The sequence below is a fragment of the Eptesicus fuscus genome, chromosome 11 (genome assembly GCF_027574615.1).
Source record: "Eptesicus fuscus isolate TK198812 chromosome 11, DD_ASM_mEF_20220401, whole genome shotgun sequence".
NCBI lineage: Eukaryota > Metazoa > Chordata > Mammalia > Chiroptera > Vespertilionidae > Eptesicus > Eptesicus fuscus.
The window spans coordinates 63,701,617-63,720,908 of record NC_072483.1 but is presented as its reverse complement, the minus strand read 5'-3'; the positions used below and the strand labels follow the sequence as shown (position 1 = coordinate 63,720,908).

The 19,292-nt window shown below is 46.0% G+C and overlaps 1 protein-coding gene across 1 annotated transcript in view; it reads left to right on the top strand.

The window, feature by feature from the left end:
• The window catches only part of ARMC9 (armadillo repeat containing 9), a 111,760-nt gene that overhangs the window by 35,908 nt on the left and 56,560 nt on the right, over positions 1-19,292 (top strand). The window contains exons 10-17 of the mRNA XM_008160208.3: positions 1,396-1,430; positions 1,901-2,012; positions 4,943-5,035; positions 8,033-8,123; positions 9,402-9,525; positions 12,092-12,231; positions 13,382-13,458; positions 15,072-15,146. Coding sequence (XP_008158430.3) covers positions 1,396-1,430; positions 1,901-2,012; positions 4,943-5,035; positions 8,033-8,123; positions 9,402-9,525; positions 12,092-12,231; positions 13,382-13,458; positions 15,072-15,146 — 747 coding nt within the window. The remainder of the gene's footprint in view (positions 1-1,395; positions 1,431-1,900; positions 2,013-4,942; positions 5,036-8,032; positions 8,124-9,401; positions 9,526-12,091; positions 12,232-13,381; positions 13,459-15,071; positions 15,147-19,292) is intronic.

The window sequence follows — 19,292 nt, the reverse complement described above, 5'->3', positions numbered from 1 at the left end:
GCTAAGGCACATTTCCTCATGTGTCCCACTGTGATCTTTAACCTCCCCTGAGTAAACATTCCCCTTGAGGGCGCTTGCCAGGTGACCTGCCTTTGCTGTTCCCCTGCTGTCTTTTAATTTTTTTAAAAAAATAAAGGGTTAAAAAACTTTAAAACATATATAATCATGAGCCATTTAAAAGCAGGGTGTGGTGGCTCCCAGATGGGAACCTGCCTGCTGTGTAAATCCTGCGGCGAAGCAACAGATAAACCAGTGGAGAAACCAGTCCAGGATTCTGAGTGCCCACTTCAGAAGCCAGTCTCTGTTCACTCACTCATACAGCACATGTCGGTGCGTGCCTCTGTTTGTCCAAGCACTGTTCCCGGTGCTGGGGACACGAGGGTGCTGAACCTCCAGCCGCTGTGGGACCAACGTCTGCTGAAAGAGAGAGACACGGAAGTGATTGCAAGATAATCACAGATCAACATGAGAAGCATGGATGATGACCATTTGACATCAGGGGCCCCACAGATGGCTGAGATTTCCTCTCTTTGCCTCTACTTCATTTTTTTTCTGGAGTTCTTTAAAACCTATTGCGAACATATCATTTTACCTGCAGAGAAGTCAGTATCTCTAACAGAGAAGGGCTTTGAAAAACAAACCAGATTATAACCACAATGTCTGATACAATAAGCACCAGTCCCCTAGCATTATGTAAGACCAGTACAGTCTGTGTTCCATTTTCTCAAAATACCGTTTTACATTTGGTTTGAGTCGGTTCATACAAGTGCCACCCAAAGCACTGGGTTATTTCTATTTTAGTATATGTTTAATATAGCATTGCCTGTAGTGGCCAAAAGGGAGGGCGGACACGAAATGTGAATACCCATAAAGCGGGCAATGATTTGGATTACAGGGGAGTGGGATGGGAGGGGATTATTTATCTTTTTCTACAAACACCTCTATATTTCTATGAACACTTCTATAGTGTTTGACTTGGTACAAAGTGCAATGTGTTCTTTTTATACTCAGAGATAAAATTTTAATAAAGAAAAAAACAAGGTAATGAAATGATTTTTATGGCTTCGTCCTCTCTTCTGCTTTTGACCTGGCAGCTCTAATACCTCTGGGAGTTTGGTCCGGAGAACCCACCTGGGATTTTTATAGATTGTTCCTGGGAGTGGAGTAGCCCCAAACCAAGGGGTGCATGGCTTGGGGAATGCATTAGTAGTGTATTGATTAACTTCGACTTGGGCTAATTTTTAAAACATATGATTATGGTTGGAGAATCCTGGTAGACCAGAAATTTTGCAGATCTGTAGATTTTGTGCTGTTACAGTAATTTAGGGTCAATGCACAGCCATCAATGAGTAACACGGTCTGTTCTTTTCTGTTCTCTCGCCCCCACCCTCCCAGGCTTCAACCATGTTAAGAGCCTCCTTGGCACCCATGTGAGTAATTGCTCTTAGAAATTGTTATTGTGGAACCGCTGTGGGTAAACTGGAATTCAAAGTAACTTTAATAAATGCTCATCTGAACAGCTGAGCTCCATGTGGATAGTAAAGGAAATACCAGTAATTATAAGTAATAGTGTTAAGCCAGAAGTGTCTTTTAATCTTAATTGTATTTATTTTGGTAAGGTAACCTCAAATAGAAAAGCTTGTTGAATAGTTTCTATAATATTCTCTAGAAATCGATTTAATTCACTGTCACCAGGCAGTCAACAGAGAGTTACAATGTCTAAATTTTGTGTTCTCTGTCGAGGGGCCACAGGATAGCATTGTGTGAGCCTGAGCATTTCTATCCAGGTCTATTGTGTTGTCACTGTGGGGGTGTCTGACGCACGGGACCTTCACCAGGCATGTGTGTTGAACATCCCCTTTGCCCTCTTCTTTCTCTTTGAACTTGTGTTGCTGAGTAGGAAACTGAAGGATGTCCCACTGCTGCCCTCCTTGGATTATGAGAAACTGAAGAGGGATTTGATTTTGGGGAGCGACCGCTTGAAAGCTTTCTTGCTGCAGGCTCTGCGCTGGGTACGTACCTTTCCTGCGAAGCTGAGAAAAAGACTGTGCTGGTTTATTGGGCTGCTACCTTGCTCGCATCTTTTAGCCCATCTACTAAAGATCTTCCTTCCTGCTGCCTGCTGACACCCGAGCTAAAGTGAAAACAGCTCCTGAAGATAGCCTGGCCTCTCTTTAAAACTCCTACATTGGCCTCACTGTGGCCATTGCCTTCCCGAGGCCGTTTCACACAAGCAGTTTCTAGGCCCAGGGGACTTCCTGTCACCCAGCCCTTTCCTGGTCGAGTCACACTGACAGCTGGTGGGGTCGGCGTGTCCGAGCACCGCCTGGTTCTCACAAAGCCCCTGGTGTTCACCGGCCACGCGAGCAGGCCTCAGGGTGAAAACCACTGCCATTCCTGTAAGGGAAAGTAGAGTCTAACTTGTTGCTTCTCTCCCCCCCTTCATGTCGGTCATGGGTAAGTCAGTGGTCCTCACGCTCTTTGCTCTCAGAGCCCTTTACTCTCTCAGAAATTACCCAGGACCCCAAAGAACCTTAGTTTACGTGAATTTTATTTACCAATATTTACAGTGTTAGAAATTAAAACAGAGCCGAAACCGGTTTGGCTCAGTGGATAGAGTGTCGGCCTGCGGACTCAAGGGTCCCGGGTTCGATTCCAGTCAAGGGCATGTACCTTGGTTGCGGGCACATCCCCAGTAGGGGGTGTGCAGGAGGCAGCTAATCGATGTTTCTCTCTCATCGATGTTTCTAACTATCCCTCTCTCTTCCTCTCTGTAAAAAATCAATAAAATATATTTTTTAAAAAAAGAAATTAAAACTGAGAAATTATAAAATGTATCCTTATCAATTCATTTAAGATGAACAATGACAAACCCAGGATATAGCAACCTATTTAAAAATATATATCTTCCAAAGCAAAAAAAAATTAGAAGAGCAGCATTGTTTTATATTTTTGCGGATTTCTTTTGTCTGGCTTCGTGGAGGACAGCTGGATTCTCATATTTGCTCCTGCATTCGATTTGTCACAGTAACACTTCACATAGCCTCTGAGGGATTGTGGGTGAAAACAACAGTATGCTTAGTAGTAGTATGAAAACAGTGGTGACCATGTAGACTCCCCAAAAGGGCTTCGGAACCCTGGGTTCCCCAGACTACACTTTGAGAACTGTAGGTCTAAGCTAACACTGGTTAGCTGCTGAACTGGACGATGCATTCTAACTCACCCTGGAATAATGTCAAACTCCTTCACGGACCCCCGAATTTCAGGGTGCCTTGGCATCAATGTGCCTTTGAGCAATTTCCCCAACTGGATAGAAAAAGGTCTCTCTTGCACTTCCGAGGCCTACGTGCTTCCTGCGACCAGGTCTGGAGTGCTCTAAGGAGGCACCAGGAGCAGCAGGAGGAATCCTATGTCAGTCGCGATGTCTGCTCATCTGCTGTGTTTTCGGGAGCTGACCAGATGGTGGCGTGATTCATCTCTGGTGGCCACCCCTGCCCCGACGTTTGCCTCTCCGCTCAAGCGAGCAAACTCCTCTTGTCTTCGGCTCTTCCGATCAGTCGGTGCTCCTGAGCCTCTTAGTGAGACAGGATGTTCCAGAAAAAATATACATGTGTCTTACAGTTTTGTCTGTGCCCCTCCAGCATCTCCACTCCAGCCCCGTGCTCCTCACCCACCCAGTGCCCCAGACCTGACCTCAGTGAACTGGACAGAAGGGTGGCACCCTCAGATGGGACACACCTGGCACCACCTCCTTTAATCTAGTCCTCTCCCCGGGTTGGGCCTCCCTCCTTGGCTGTGCTGACCCAGTCTGTCAGCGACACCAGACTCCGTCTTTCAGTTCTGGGGGCTCTGCGGCTCTTTTTGACCTCTCCCCCCGACCCCTTGTCCTTTACACGGCAGCTTGTCCTCGGCCAGAGCAGGGCCTGCAGTCTCAGGGATCTTTATCTAGGAAGATTTTCCTGCAAAAGTAAGGACATTTGCTCACGGTAGTCATGTGGTTTTCTTACATCCTAAACTCATGCCGGTCCCCGCCTATATGCACAAGCACACACCATTTCCCATGCTCCCCGTGCTCCATTTTCCTTCTGGCCCTACGGGCAGTAAGGAAATTCTAACTTAAAACAGCACGACTTAGGCTTTTCAGAATCTACAAAAATTCTACCCAGCCACCCCTACACACACACACAGTATTGCTGTGTCAATCCCAATAAGATAAAATCTATTTTGTTGGTATGGCGATCATTTTGAGCCCTCTACAACTTCCCCTGTGCCCGCCCCTGTACTTCCCCACTGCCCTGAGCTGGCCCACTCTCCCCACCACACTCACATTCCCTGTGCTGGCTGACAGTCTGCTCACCCTTCAGAGGCCAACTCTTGAGCCCCTTCCTGCAAAACAACAACAACAACAACAACAAATCCTCTCTAGCCGAAACCGGTTTGGCTCAGTGGATAGAGGGTTGGCCTGCAGACTGAAGGGTCCCAGGTTCGATTCCGGTCAGGGGCATGTACCTTGGTTGCGGGCACATCCCCAGTAGGGGGTGTGCAAGAGGCAGCTGATCGATGTTTCTCTCTCATTGATGTTTCTAACTATCCCTCTCTCTTCCTCTCTGTAAAAAAATCAATAAAATATATTTTTTTAAAAATCCTCTCCAGGCATTGGTGAGTGCTCCCTTATCTGTACATGCACAATCTAGACATTTTCCCCCTTGCCTGAAAATGTGATATGCATAGGTTAACTCCTACATCTCCCATATCATCCACTTAAAAGTACATCATAATTTCTTATTAGTGGATAGGTTGGCTGCTTACCTCGCTCCGCAGGATGTTACTTATTCTGTTTAGTTAAATGTTTAGTTACTGGGACTGCCGTTTAAAACATACCCACTCTGCGGACATTTTCCTCCACAGTCAGACTTGTTACTTTGGCTTCTCTTTGTTCCAGCGCTTGACCACATCCCATCCCGGAGAGCAGAGGGAGACCGTGCTGCAAGCCTACATCAGCAACGACCTCTTGGACTGCCATGGCCACAGCCAGGTGGGTGAGAGATGGGCCGGGGCCCAGCAGGGCCTTCGTTCCTCGGGAATGGTCCTAGCAGTTGGGGAGACATCCATTTCTGCATGTTTCAACCTGGTGACTGTATGTCAGCCTGAGCTCCTTAGCTCTGCTCTTCACCCTGGATGTCAGCCCTCTCTTCACATCTGATAAAGAGTCCTAACAAGTTAGAACTGCCGGATTCAACTCTGGAGCTCTGTTCTGCCATTTTTCCTCTTCTCAAATTCCCGAGTCTTTTCCTCACCCTAGTTTATCTTGAGCCCTGAAAACTCAGCATGACTTATGATCGGCAAAATAGGTAAGCAAATTCAGTGTTTCTTCTTTCTTTCTTTTTTATTTTGGAGGATATGTTTTTATTGATTTTTACAGAGAGAGAGGAAGGCTGAGGACGAGAGAGAAACATAATATGAGAGAGAAACATGGATTGGTTGCCTTTCGTATGTGCCCCAACCAGGGATCGAACCTGCTACCTAGGTATGTGCCCTGACCGGGAATCAAACTCACAACCATTTGGTGTATGGGATAACGCTCCAACTAAGTGAGCCACCGGCCAGGGTGCAAATTCAGTATATTTTCCCCTGGGCCTGCCTTAAAATGTGTCCAACACCGTATTTGTATGTAGCTCTGGGCCAGCTTGTTCTAGTGGGAAAACGTAGGATTTGGAGTGAGATGAACCAGTTCCAGACCTCTGCCCTACCCCCTACGGCATACCTTTCATGAGGTGTACTTGGGTTCACTGGGGCACTTGGCGAGCCCTTTCAGTCTGACAGCTTTAGTTCTGGGAACTTCCCTGAGTTGTTTTGTAGGTGAGTCCCTCGGTTTTCTCTGTCTCTCTCTGAGTGTCGGACCTCCTCTGGAACTGGTTCTCTCATTTTCTTTTCTCCTCTCTCATATTTTCCTTTTTTTTTTCCCCTCCACTTTCTGGGAGATTTTTTCATCTTTATTTTCCAACCACTCTGTTGAGTTTTTCATTTCCTTTTTTATAGCATTCTGTTGTTTTGTAGATAAAATTAACTTCTGATATCTTTAACCTTTTGCACTCGGATGTCGAGTGTGACTCGACATGGTTAGCATCGGTAGCAGCTCGTATGTCGAGCCACACTCGACACGTAGTTTCAACACGGGGGGGAGGGGGATTTTTGTCTATTTTTCCAGTATCTTTTCTTGTTTTCATTAGCATGAAAGGACAAGTAAAATGTAAATGCCGTCTCAACTGATGCCAAAAAAGAAAAAATGAAAAACCGATAATGCATGTGAAATTTATTAGGAAACTAGTACATGATCTTGTTGGAGAATTCAGAGATGGTACACTAACTTCCAGGGGTAGATTATTATCCACTAACTTAGAGCAACGTTTAGATGGACAGCTCCATATAATCACACCTCACCCTAACAAAAAACACAAAGATTGTGTTGTTTGTTCTAACAGAAAAATCAAAGGAGGAAGAAGAGAGACGATTTATATTTGCGAAACATGTGAATGTAAACCAGGTCTTCATGTGGGTGAATGTTTCAAAAAATATCACATCATGAAAAATTATAGAGATTAAAATTACTCTTTGAATGTATTCAATAATTTGAAATATTAAAAAATCCAAATAAATAAGTTTGTATGAAAGAAACTCCAGTTTTTTATTCTATTGCCGCGCTTTGTAAAATCTGGGGTATTTAAAAAATTAAAACACGAGTGGAATAAAGGAATCGGGAAAAAAGCAAGCGAGTGCAAAGGGTTAAGTATTATTAGTGACATCTTTTTGTTTATATTTAGTTTTCTTATCCCTGCCTAGTCTCATTTCTTCTAAGTTTGTTCCACTAACCCCCTCCCCCTGTTTATCTTGGCCCTATTTTCCATGTTAGAAACTTGGACTTCTGGTAGACCTTGGTTATCTCCTAATGTTCAGAGTGGAGGACTGAAAAGCCTATTGGAAATTCTGAGTATGAGGGTAGGGACTGTAGTCAGAGACCCCCACTGGGAGTGAGCCAGGTGGGCCAGGTGTCAGGGGCCGCTGATTTCAGGACGTGTAGTTCTTTCTCTTGGGCCAGGCATTTTCCTCCAAGAAGAGTTTCCTGATCTTCCTCCTAAAGGGTAAGGGTCTGGTTGCCAGTGTTCTGGGAGCCAGGTAGGGGGAGAGGACTGGAGGTGGCTCTTTAGACCCCCCATTTTGGTGTAGAAGCCCTGCTCACCTGGGCCTGGTGTCCCCCATCCAGAGACCTTTGTTACCATATCAAGAGAGCACCCCGACCTCTGGTGAGAGGAGGACAGTAGTGGAGGAGCAGCATGAGCTGCTGCTTTAACAGCTTTCATTCATTCATAATTATTTTTCTCACATCTTGAGCCTTTGAGGATTAAGTGATGTAAGTGGGGTTACCTCCTCATTGCCCACATGGCATTCTTGAGTCTGCTAAGTCTTTCCATCTGTATTCCCACTTCCAAAATTGTATTGTTATAATTTCTTTTGCTGTTCTCTCTGATCTTGAGAAATTGTGTCATTCTTTAAAATCCATTTACTGTAGTTTTACTGTGTCTTCAGGGAGCCAAATTAGAAGTGTGTGTTCGATCTGTTATCCTAACCTGGAAAAACATCAAAATAAGAGAAAACCGTATTGCTGCCTTTGTATCAATCATTTTTTAAATAAGTTTTTTCATTTTTCAATTACAGTTGACAATATGGTATATTAGTTTCAGGTGTACAACATAGTGATTAGACATTTATATAACTTTGGAAGTGATCACCCTGATAAGTCAAGTACCCATCATATAATTCTTTTAATTTAAAAGTTTAAATGACTGATATTCATCAAATCTCAGGAAAAATCAGTTGGCCATCAAGATTTCCAGACGAACTGTTTAGCTTTAGTCTGTTGATCTCACTTGTAATAAATTTGTGCAGAGGAAGACAACAGCGGCCCCACGGAGGAGCCACGTTTGTCTCTCCGGGTCTTTGACTCCTTTGTCCCTGCCTCTCTGCTGCCCCCCAGAGGAGCGTGCTGCAGCTGCTGCACGGGAGGAGCGACGTGGTGCGCCAGTACATGGCCAGGCTCATCAACGCCATCGCGTCCCTGGCAGAAGGTGAGACGCCAGCTTTTCTTCAAAGAGAAGAGCTAGGCCTTATTGATGCATTTTTTTTCCCTTTAAAAATGGACATTCGTCTCCAACTGTTTTAGAGATGATGTATGTTTCCTCAATTTATGCCTGTTTAAAGCATCTAAAGTTTTTTGTGAAAATTGGATGTTGTCATATTGCTGTACTTTATGCCAGAGCAAATTTTGACGGTTTTGGAGTTTCTTTTGTAAGCCTTCTGGCTTTACTTTATAAGCGTTCTGGTTTTATAACTGTACTTTTTGGATTGCCTTCAGCTATATAATAGATAATACATTTTCTGTAATTTTCTATGTCAGTACATTAAGGCTGGTGACACAATTAAAGCTGATCCCAATAATTGCATCATTTCCTGCAAAGACTAGACAATTTAAAAGCTCCAAAGATAACATGCCAGTGTGACTATTCAAATGATTTTACAAAGTGTTGTTACCTTCCACTTTTAATTTGAGCTCTTTTTAGAGTGAATAAAGGGAGTTTCAAATTATGACTATATGATACTCCAAAAATGTGTCCCTTCATTTATTTGTACAATTTTCATCTGTTTAGTAAACAGTTATCATAAGCCAGGGTATGTGCCAGGGACCATTTATATAATACTGTTGAAATTAATGTCCAAAATTAGCATTTGTATCAAGCCACAAGGCCACAACAAGCTAGTGATAATTCAAGCCCTACTCTAGGTCTGGTCCCCAACCTCTCTGGGCCATGGGCACGTCCAGAAGGAGCAAGGGGTGTGGCCAGAAAGCACTGCTAATGGATTCATGACCCACAGGTTTCCCTCCCTGTTCTTCTCCTCAATCTGACTTTCGGGTTCAAGATTTCAGGTGAATAAAGGACAAAGCTCTAAATTAGGTTTAGATTACAAGAAGGGGTTTTCTATTACTTGATAGTTGATTGACTAAAACCAATTTTGCAGAAGAAATATCTGTTAACTAGAGACCCGATGGCACAAAATTCGTGCAAGAGTAGGCCTTCCTTCCCCCAGCTGCTGGCACCGGCTTCCCTTTGGCACCCGGGACCCGGGCTTCCCTCGCAGCCCTGGCTATGTCCAGAAGTTTGTCCCGACATCCAGTCTAATTAGCATATTACACTTTTATTTTTATAGATAAGTCTTTTAGAATCTAAAATTATACAAGCTCTGCATGTGCTAAATGCAAAGGTTTCATAGAAAGTGGTTTTGGAGCATGATCTTAACACAAGAGCAGTCTTCCCTCTTTTACTTGTTCATCTCTGTTGTGTTACCAGGTCGCCTCTACCTTGCCCAGAGCACGAAGGTGCTGCGGATGCTGGAGGAGAGGCTGAAGGAGGAAGACAAGGACGTCGTCACCCGGGAGAATGTGCTCGGGGCCTTGCAGAAGTTCAGCCTCAGGTGCTGACCGCGCAGCAGGTCACAGCAGCTCCTGCAAAATCAAAGTGGGGTTTTCAGAAGCTGCTGTTTTGTGTTTATTTAGCCCGATGACACCCCAAAAGGCAGATGACATTTTTCAGCTAACACCTAGGGCAGGTTTGGTGACTTTCTAAAATAGAGCTAGAAAGCTCACCTCGAATGTGATGGAGGAAGATGATTTAAAAGAGCTATTGTAGCCTCCTAGTGAGCATGATTGTGTCTCAGCCTCACAGAGCCTCAGCCTTCGGATGGTGACAGTCCCATGTCCCATGATGAACAGTCACAGCAGGTGGGCAAGGCGGCTCCAGGACCCTGTCCACGTGTCCCAGAAACACACCATGGGGTCTCAGCCCTGACCCCGTTGTGACTTGGAACTGCTCCGCATTAGAAATTTAAAGTCAGGCACCCCTTCTTTAGCCAGGTCTGGTGTCCTCACAGAGCTTTCTTTTTTAATCCCCAGTTTTATTGAGGTGTGCTTTACATACCACCAAACTCACCCATTTTAAGTGTACAGTTCAGTGATTTTTAGTATATTCCAGAGTTGCACAGCCATCACCACAGTCTAATTTTAGGACATTCCCATCACCACCGAAGGAGCTTCATGCCTGTTTACAGTCACTCCTCAGTCCGACCCCGAGCCCAGGTGCCCACGACTCTACTTCCCGTAGACCTCCCTGTCCTGGATGTTTGATTAACTGGAATCAGATAAGGTGGCTCCTTTGTGACTGGCTTCTTCCACTTAGCACAGTGTTTTTGAGGTTCAGCCACGTTCTATAGCATGTGTCGGTGCTTTGTTCCTTTGTATTGCTGAATGGCATTCTGTTATGTGGAGAGACCACATTCCTCAGTGAGTGGATATTTGGGTTCTTTCCACTTTTGGCTATTATGCATGATGCCCCTGTGAACTTTGCATACAGGTCTTTTTATATATGTTTGTGTGTTTTTTTTAAATTGATTTCAGAGAGGAAGAGGAGAGGGAGAGAGAGAGAGAAACATCAATGATGAGAGAGAATCATTGATCAGCTGCCTCCTGCATGCCCCCTACTGGGGATTGAGCCCACAACCTGGGCATGTGCCCTTGACCAGAATCGAACTCAGGACCCTTCAGTCCACAGGCTGACGCTCTATCCACTGAGCAAACCAGCTAGGGAGCATACAGGTCTTTGTGTGGCCATGCTTTCATTTCTCCTGGGTAGGTATCTAGGAGTAGAATTGCTGGATCCTAAGCTGATTCTTCCAGCATCCACAGTCCCTCATGACCACCTTGCTTTCTCTTTGACTTTATTAAAAATTCTAGCACCTTGAGTCCTCAACCTTTCCTGACGGTCAGCACTCTTCTGAACACACTTCCTTCCCATCAGTGTGGGTGACCTGCCAGTCTGCCAAGTGACAATCTACGTGTGTGTATGCTTGGTGGGAAAAAGTGGCACGTAGTCAGCTCTTGCTTTTTGCCAGGTTCCTGCCAATGAAAATTTCTTGTCCTAACTCTATGAATTGAAAAGAACTGTGAATAATCTCCAGAGTTATTACTTCCTCAAATCACATAAACACTTCATTTCTGTTTGTTTAAAAAGATAATAGCTGACCGGAAAATTTTTAGAAATTCAATAGCTTAGTTAAATAACAGCTAAGATAAGGTGAAGAAATACTTCCGCCTGGCAATGCAAATATTTACTGCCAATTTTTCCTTTTCCTCCAAACAGTCATTTGAGCTTTTTGTTCTGGAAACATGCTAATGTTTTCCAGGGTCTCTACAATGAAGGTAGAAAGTAGTTAGGCTTACCAGGGGTGTGCGTCCTCGCTGTATGCTACTAAAGGTCACCGGTGGGTGCAAAGACCAGCACGAGCAGGTGCCGTGCACTGGCAGTCTCACCAGGACCTGTCCCTCAGGAGGTGCACAGCGTTGCTTTGATTTTCAGAGAATTCAGACGACTTCTCGTGGTGGTATCAGGCTCAGTGTTATCAGTTCTTAAGGCCTGCGTGCTGACAAGCACCATGGCACATTCCGACGAGGCACTGCATTTTGTAAGCTGTGACACCTGGACTTTGGGGGGAATATAGTTCTGTGTAAATTGTATTATCCAGGTCACTAAGTCATCCTTACTCTGTAGAGATCTGAATCAAAATGGTATTGAGCTGGTTTTTTGCTTCTCTCTTAGGTTTTCTTTATTTTTTCACAGAGCAAAATGCCTAAGCTAGATGACAGTAGACTAGAGTTCAGTAAATATTTGTTTGTCAGTGAACTATTCCTGTGGCTCTGCTTCCTGGGTTAAGTAGACCAAAAGCTATCAATAAATATTTTAAATATTGGAAAGGAAACGTTCAAAGTAGGAGGCCTCCTTACTGCCTTATCTTTCTTTAAACTCTTAATCATACCCATGAAAGGTAAAGAATTTGTTGTTTCAGTTGTATGGGTCTGACAGTGAAATATTCCTCCGCATCAGTATCTCGTGCACTTGGTCTTCTCTGACATGCCTTGCTTTTGCTGTGTCCTCCTATATGAAGTTTCTCACCAGCATGAATTGACCTGTGGGCTGTTTCCTCCCAGGCGCCCGCTGCAGACAGCCATGATTCAGGATGGCCTCATCTTCTGGCTGATCGACATTCTGAAGGAGCCCGATTGCCTGTCCGACTACACGCTGGAGTACTCGGTGGCCCTGCTCATGAACCTCTGCCTCCGGAGTGCAGGTCTCACAGCCTCCCGGCCCGGGCCCCGGCTCCAGGCTCCAGTGTGCGGGAGGGGAGAGGTCCTGACCCTCGAATCTGATGACCCATGAGCCTGGCATGGCTTCCTCTAGTCTCCCTCATAGAAAACCGGAGACAGGAGGAGGGTAAAGCATTTCCAACTGGGTATCAAGCTGTGAATCCCTGAAGCCAAAATACCAGTCTGGCCTTGGAAAGAATGTTTTTTATATATATATATATATTTCCATATATATAACCACCTATATGCAATATATGTATGTAGTATCTGCATTAAGAGGGAATTAAATTAGTTCATGTTTTTCTTCATCTTCATTGCATGACTCAAAGATAGGAGGTTAAGAATTAGAATCCCTTCTGTCTGAAGGCAGAGAAGTATGTTCCCAAGATTGTACAGGATTAAATTGGTGGCTGAGCCTGCTCCCTGCCCTTAATCACAAGTCATTCAGGTACTTGATCAATAAAGGTAATGATGACAGCTTTCTACAGGCTTCGTCCCACTTAAGCGATGTGTTCCCTGTGGTGGAGAAGCTTCCTTAGACGAGGTGCCAAGGCCAGCCTGTGGCTGAGCTCAGCTGAGTAGCCCAGTGTTGGCAGGTTGCGTGGATACGTGGCTCAGGGCTGTTTGTTCGCAGCTCCTTCACCCTCGGATGCTTTGTGATCTGAAGCACGGTGTTGCTGACTGAGTAAATGACTACTTCAGTCTTCTGTTTTAAAACTAGCCTGCGCACAAAGTCATAGCTTCAAACCATTACTAGTTGACAGTCAGCTTTTCTTATTATCATTGGTTTATTTGCAGTGAGTGTTTTGATGACCTGTGTGATTTTGATGGTGATGGTCTGTGTGAGGCAGAATTTCACTGTGATGAAGAGCTTGTGCTCTGCCTGAAGGAAAATAACCCCATTTGCTGAGCACAGGGGTGTGCCGGCCTATTCCTGTACTTCGTTCCAGTAGATATTAATGATCTACGGATCCCAGAGGAAGAAACGGGCCCAGGTTGGTTAAGTGACTCACCCAAGGTCACACAGCTCATAAGCAGAGGAGCCAAGATTTGTATTCAAGTCTGACTGACCTGGAACTGTGCTTCTAAGTTTAGACACGTCATGTTTGTTTTGTTTTATTTTGTTTTCTTAAGGGAAGAACATGTGTGCCTCAGTGGCAGGCCTTGTGCTGAAAGTTCTTTCGGATCTGCTGGGCCATGAAAACCACGAGGTACTCAGCCACGAGGGCTTGGGGAGGGCTGGCCGAGGACAGTTACCGCACTCTCCCTTCTGCGAGTATTTGTATAAGCTGCTTCAGAGCTTTCATAATTTCTGAATTCTAGACTCAGGAGCAGGAAGTCTTCCCAGCACGCCTCCCCTATTGGCACACCACCAGCACTGGCCTGTGCCGGCTGCCTCCTAAGAGTTATTTTTCCCCTTGTCTTCCATGGTGCTTCATTCCCCCCATGTTGATATTCCTCTATTGTGATTAACATGTGTCTGCGGACATGTAGGTAGTCTGAAAATGCATTAGTATTATGTGTATTTATTTTATATTAATAGTGTTGCAGTCTAGATCTCATTACTTTTCTTACATTTCCCCTGTGTTTTCGGGACCTTTCTGTGTTGCTCTGTACACATCTCTAATGAACAGCTCTCACTACTGCAGTGTGGGCTTCCATTCGCAGCCCTCCCACTTTCCCTGCCCGTTCCCCAGGGCTGCCCGCTCCCCAGGGCTGCCTTCTCCCCAGCGCTGCCCCCTCCCCAGAGCTTCCCCCTCCCCAGGGCTGCCTTCTCCCCAGGGCTGCCCCCTCCCCAGGGCTGCCTTCTCCCCAGCGCTGCCCCCTCCCCAGAGCTTCCCCCTCCCCAGGGCTGCCTTCTCCCCAGGGCTGCCCCCTCCTCAGAGCTTCCCCCTCCCCAGGGCTGCCTTCTCCCCAGCGCTGCCCGCTTTGGTTGCCTCCAACTCGCTGCCACCTGTGAAGTGCACCTCTGTGAGTAAAACGGGAGAAACGAGTATAAATCTCAGCTGCCCCGGCTCCAGTCCAGTGGTGGAGGCACGTGAGGGGCAGAGCAGAACCTCCACTGGAGCTCAGGAAGTGCTCCCTCTGACATGTCTGAGCTGGTGTGAGAGGAGGAGTCATAGCTTTTCAGTGGGGAGTGCACCCAACAAGGTGAACTGTTAGAACCGGGGCTCAGGCACAAGGCATGTCTCAGCATGGTGCGGGCGTCCCCTACACAGTGTGGACTCTGCGGTGTGCACTTCATGGCGGCAGGGAGGGAGGCGATAGAGGCCAAACCCCGAAGGGTCCTGCGTGCGGCACTAAGGAGGTGAGACGGCCGAGGGCCCAGGTAGACTGTGGCGGGTGGCCGGGGTAGGGAGAGCAGGGATTTGGGCAGTGATGTGACAGTTGGATTAAAGGGTGCGAATCAAAGGTAGAGACTCATTTGGAGTTTGATGTAGCCTAAGTCCGTGGTCAGCAAACTGCGGCTCGCGAGCCACATGCAGTTCTTTGGCCCCTTGAGTGTGGCTCTTCCACAAAATACCACGGCCTGGGCGAGTCTGTTTGGAAGAAGTGGCATTAGAAGAAGTTTACGTTTAAAAAATTTGGCTCTCAAAAGAAATTTCAATCGTTGTCCTGTTGCTATTTGGCTCTGTTGACTAATGAGTTTGCCGACCACTGGCCTAGGTCATGGACATGTTGTCTGAACAAGGACAGTAGCATGTGGATGGGAAAGGGGTTCCTATCAAAGACAGTGTGGGGAGTGTCTCAAGTGTGCTGTTTGATAATTGCGTTGTATAGTATGTGAGAACTTGCAAATGACTGTTTTCTTCTCCCCTTAAAGATACAGCCGTATGTGAATGGAGCGCTGTACAGCATCCTCTCTATCCCGTCCGTTCGTGAGGAAGCGAGAGCGATGGTAAGAAACACTCTGAGACCTGTCCGCTTCTGTCAGTGCCACTGTCACTGTGAGAGCAAGGGCTTCCTGGGCCGGCCCCAGGGAGGGCTCTTAGATAGTTGATGAACTCCCAGAATTGTGCACTAGATACATCAGGATGTCCCCCAAAATGGACACACACTTTAACAGCCGATGGTTCAATTTTGAAAATGAAATGTATTTGAATAAACACAGCCTTTATCATTACTCAGAGTGTGTGTATACATTTTTCTGGGACACCCTATATTTGCAGTTTTTTGATGAGAGTCTGTAGCTTTTATCAGACTCTCAAGGGATCCCTTCAATGATTAAGAACCACAGTGTTAGATAGTTTCCAGCAGGTTTATTTTTGGAAAGTTATCGACATTCTTTTTTTAATTTAAATGACTCGTGTAAATTTGGGGCTTGGGGTATGTGTATGGATTTCGTAGTAGCAGAAGCTTAGCAGGGAAATGGTGAGATGGAGAAACCATCACTCAGATTCACCTGCAGGACTCCTGGAGGAGTCATGGCAGCCTGAGAATTGGTACAATCAAAACTCTGAATCTGCAGACATTCTAGAGCAACCTAATGGGCAGAAAGGCTGGTGAAGATGACATACAGCCCGGATTCGGCTTGTTTGCTAAATAGTGAATTCAATATTTACTGTGTCTACGTTAGTGCTGTATTTGAAGTATAAAACAAGCCACAGGTGATTAGTGTCGTGTCTGGCGATGACAGATGTATCTGGATCTGATCCCCTAAACCCTGGAGTTTTGTCCTTGGGATGGGATAGAGAGGATGTGAAACCCCGTTAACAGTGTACTTATTAAATGCTGTGATAGCCCAGCCAGCATGGTTCAGTGGTTGAGCGAGCCGCAGTTCGCCAACCATCGACCTGTGAGCCTGAGAGGTCGTGGTTCGATTCCCTGTCAGGGCACATGCCCGGGTTGCAGGCTCGATCTCCAGTGTGGGGCCAACAAGACATGGCCTTCCACTTTGTTTTGCTTACTTAGAAGAATTGTTCAGTCTTCTAGTTGGTCATCTAAATTACATCATCAGTTACACCGGAGATAACAACTCATTTAACTGTTCTGTGTGGTCGCAGTCAACGATGGGCCTTAATTGCCTACTGCTTTTAAATTAAAAATTTGTTTTCTCAATACAGAATAGGGGAGAATAAACGTGATTAAATTTTGCATTACGGTCATTCAGGTGGAAGAGAGGAATGGTCAGCCAACCAGGGCACAAGGAACAAAACATGGGCTGCAGAGAAAGAAAGAATGGAAGCGACATGGAATTAAAAGGGTGAAAGGCAGCATGAAGGAAAGACCTGCAGGGTGGAGAAGGCCGGAGGGGATGGCAGTGAAGGGACAGGGACCAAGCGGGGAGGGGAGACACGAAGTTGTAAGACATTAGAGAGGGTGGCCCCTAGAGGTCATCCAGGTCAGGGGTGGTGGGGAGGAGAGGTCTCAACTGGAGTCCCAGCAGGAGAGGAGAGAGCAATAATGGGGCAGAAAAAAGGTTGAATAAACAGGGTATCTAGGAAATCCCCAAATGTTTGGAAATGAAAGTGTTGCTACTTGTTAGAGTTATCTAATGCTGCGTAACAAATTACCCCAAAGCTTAGTGGCTTAAAAACTTTTTTATCCCCCTCCGTTTCTGTGGGACGAAGTTCAGGAGCAGATTAGTGGGGTGGTCCTGGCTGAGAGTCTCTGGTTGTTTTAGCCAGGACTTCAGCCCAGGCAGCCAAGACTTTAGTTCTAGTTGAATCCGTTCAGATTTTCCTTTATGGTTTCAGACATGCGTTTCTAGACAGCCTCTGAATTACTGTCTTGTGGGCTTGAAGAAGAAAACCTGGACCACTTGGGAAAGGTGGAAGCAGCATAGCCTCCCTCTGGCATTTTAACAGGCGTTGAAGTCAAGGTCGGGAGGAACCCGCAGCCTGAGCGGGGAAGCTTCTGGACACAGCACCTAAGTGGTTGCCTCCTTACTGCTCATAAGAGAGGCCTCTAAGGGAGATTGTGGCCAAACTCAAAACCCTGAGATGTCCCACAGTTCACTCCTATCCCTGAGGAAGTTTTTCAGTTGATAAAGGAATTACATTGTTTTGCATGTGACTGGAATAAAGATAACCAGGCAGTGAGGGGGGAAGCATCATAATCTCACCCCCTTCCTCAGCTCCTGGTGTGCTGGGGAAGCAGAGGCAGAGCCGCCTTCTGGTGTCAGCCTGCTGGTGTTCTCAGTGTGCACAGCCCTTTCGGAAGGCAGTTGGCCGTCTCCATGAGAAACCACTAAAACCTCCACATCTGACTCATTTATTTTCCTCTGCTCATCGATGCAGAAAAGGAGCTTTACCAGAAGATGCACATTTCAACATGTTTTGTTTGTTTTTAATCTATTGCCCGCCAGCGTGGCTCAGTGGTTGAGCATCATACTATGAACCAGGAGGTCACAGTTCGATTCCTGGTCAGGACACATGCCTGGGTTTCAGGCTTGATCTCCAGTGAGAGCGTGCAGGAGGCAGCCAATCAATGATTCTCTCTCACTGATGTTTCTATCTCTCTTTCCCCGCTCCCTTCTTCATTGAAATCAATTTTTAAAATGTATCTTTATTATTGAAAGTGTTACAGGTGCCCCTTTCTTCCCCTATTGCCCCCCTCTGCACCCCTCCCCCAGGCCTTCACCATGCTATCAACATGTTTGTAATAGTGAAAACTGGAAGCAGCACGAGTGCCTGGCAACAGAGGAATTGCTAATGAAATTATGGTCCTTTTGCTCCCAGTACCAATAGCTATTGACGATGATAATTAGGAAAGGCAGTGTGGAAAAATGTTATTGTATAATGAGAGATAAAAGCAGACTATGACAGTATAACAACTCTGATTTTGCAACTGTGTAAAACATTTGTGTACTTGTGGGGAATGACCAAGACTACATAGAAATATGTTAGTACCAAATGCTATTACATGGTTTTAAATAATAGTGAGAACAAGATAAGTGAGTGCCCTCAAGCCCGTGTGAACTTGGAGAGACCGCCACGGTCTGGGCCGGAGAGTAGAGCAGGGCAGTGGGGCTGCCCTAGCCCACCGCACCGCTGCCTGCGTCCGGGGCGGGGACAGCTGGGCTGGAGCGCTCCCCGGGGGGGTAAACCTGCCAAACGTTCTGCCCGGGCTGGCACAGACCAGGTGCCCGGTCAGGAGCTGGGTTAGCAGCCACAGGGCCAGGAGGATGCCCACGTGCTCCATAGGCTGCTCCAGTAACAGCTGGATCACGGCAGCTTGTACCATGACCCCGGGCCCATGGCTCACGCCTGTGAAGCAAAAAAAAACCTGACTCTGCTGTCCCCAAAGGACTGGATGCCGCTGCTTCCCACCTGTCACATCACCCACTTCAAATCAGTCTCACGTGGGTACATTGATTGGCAGAATCTGGGTCATGTGCCAGGGGAATTGTTTATTAAGAAATCTTCCCTCAAATGATCCTTCTAATTACAGAGAAGGAAGTTGTGATTTTCTTTTTCTTTTTTTTAACCCCCAAGTAACAACTGAGCTAGAGCTACTAGTACATGCTAGAGAGCAAGTGGGAATAAAAGGTTTTTCAATATATGAGCAGATGATTGTTTGCAAAAGTAATGTCTGGGAAGGAAAAGATGGAGAGCCTGAGTGAACATCTCACTCCACTGGTGAAAATATTAAAGACATTGACCTTGACTGGTGCATGGCGACCCTGGTCTTTGGCCTTTTAGGGCTTATACTGCTTTCGCTTCATACGCTCTTCCTCCTCTGGCCCTCACCTTGGCCTGCATGAGAAGGGAACTTGTTAGCTCATGTAACTGGACAGTCCAGGCATAAGTTTCAGGCACAGCTTGACCAGGGTCCACACGTTACTAGATCCATTTCTTTGCCTGCACCTCTGGACTCTGCTTCCTCTTTTGAGTTCATTATTAGATACTCATTTCTCTTGTGGTGGTAAGAAGGCTTCATCAGGCCCAGCCATACATACTCATTCAAATCATGCCAGGAAAGAGAACGGAGAAACAAACACTTACCTCTACATTTCCCTGAAATTCTGTTAGTATTGAAAGTTATGATGTCAGTGTTTTGTAATAAAGTAAATAATACATAACGTAGTGACTTTATAATTCTT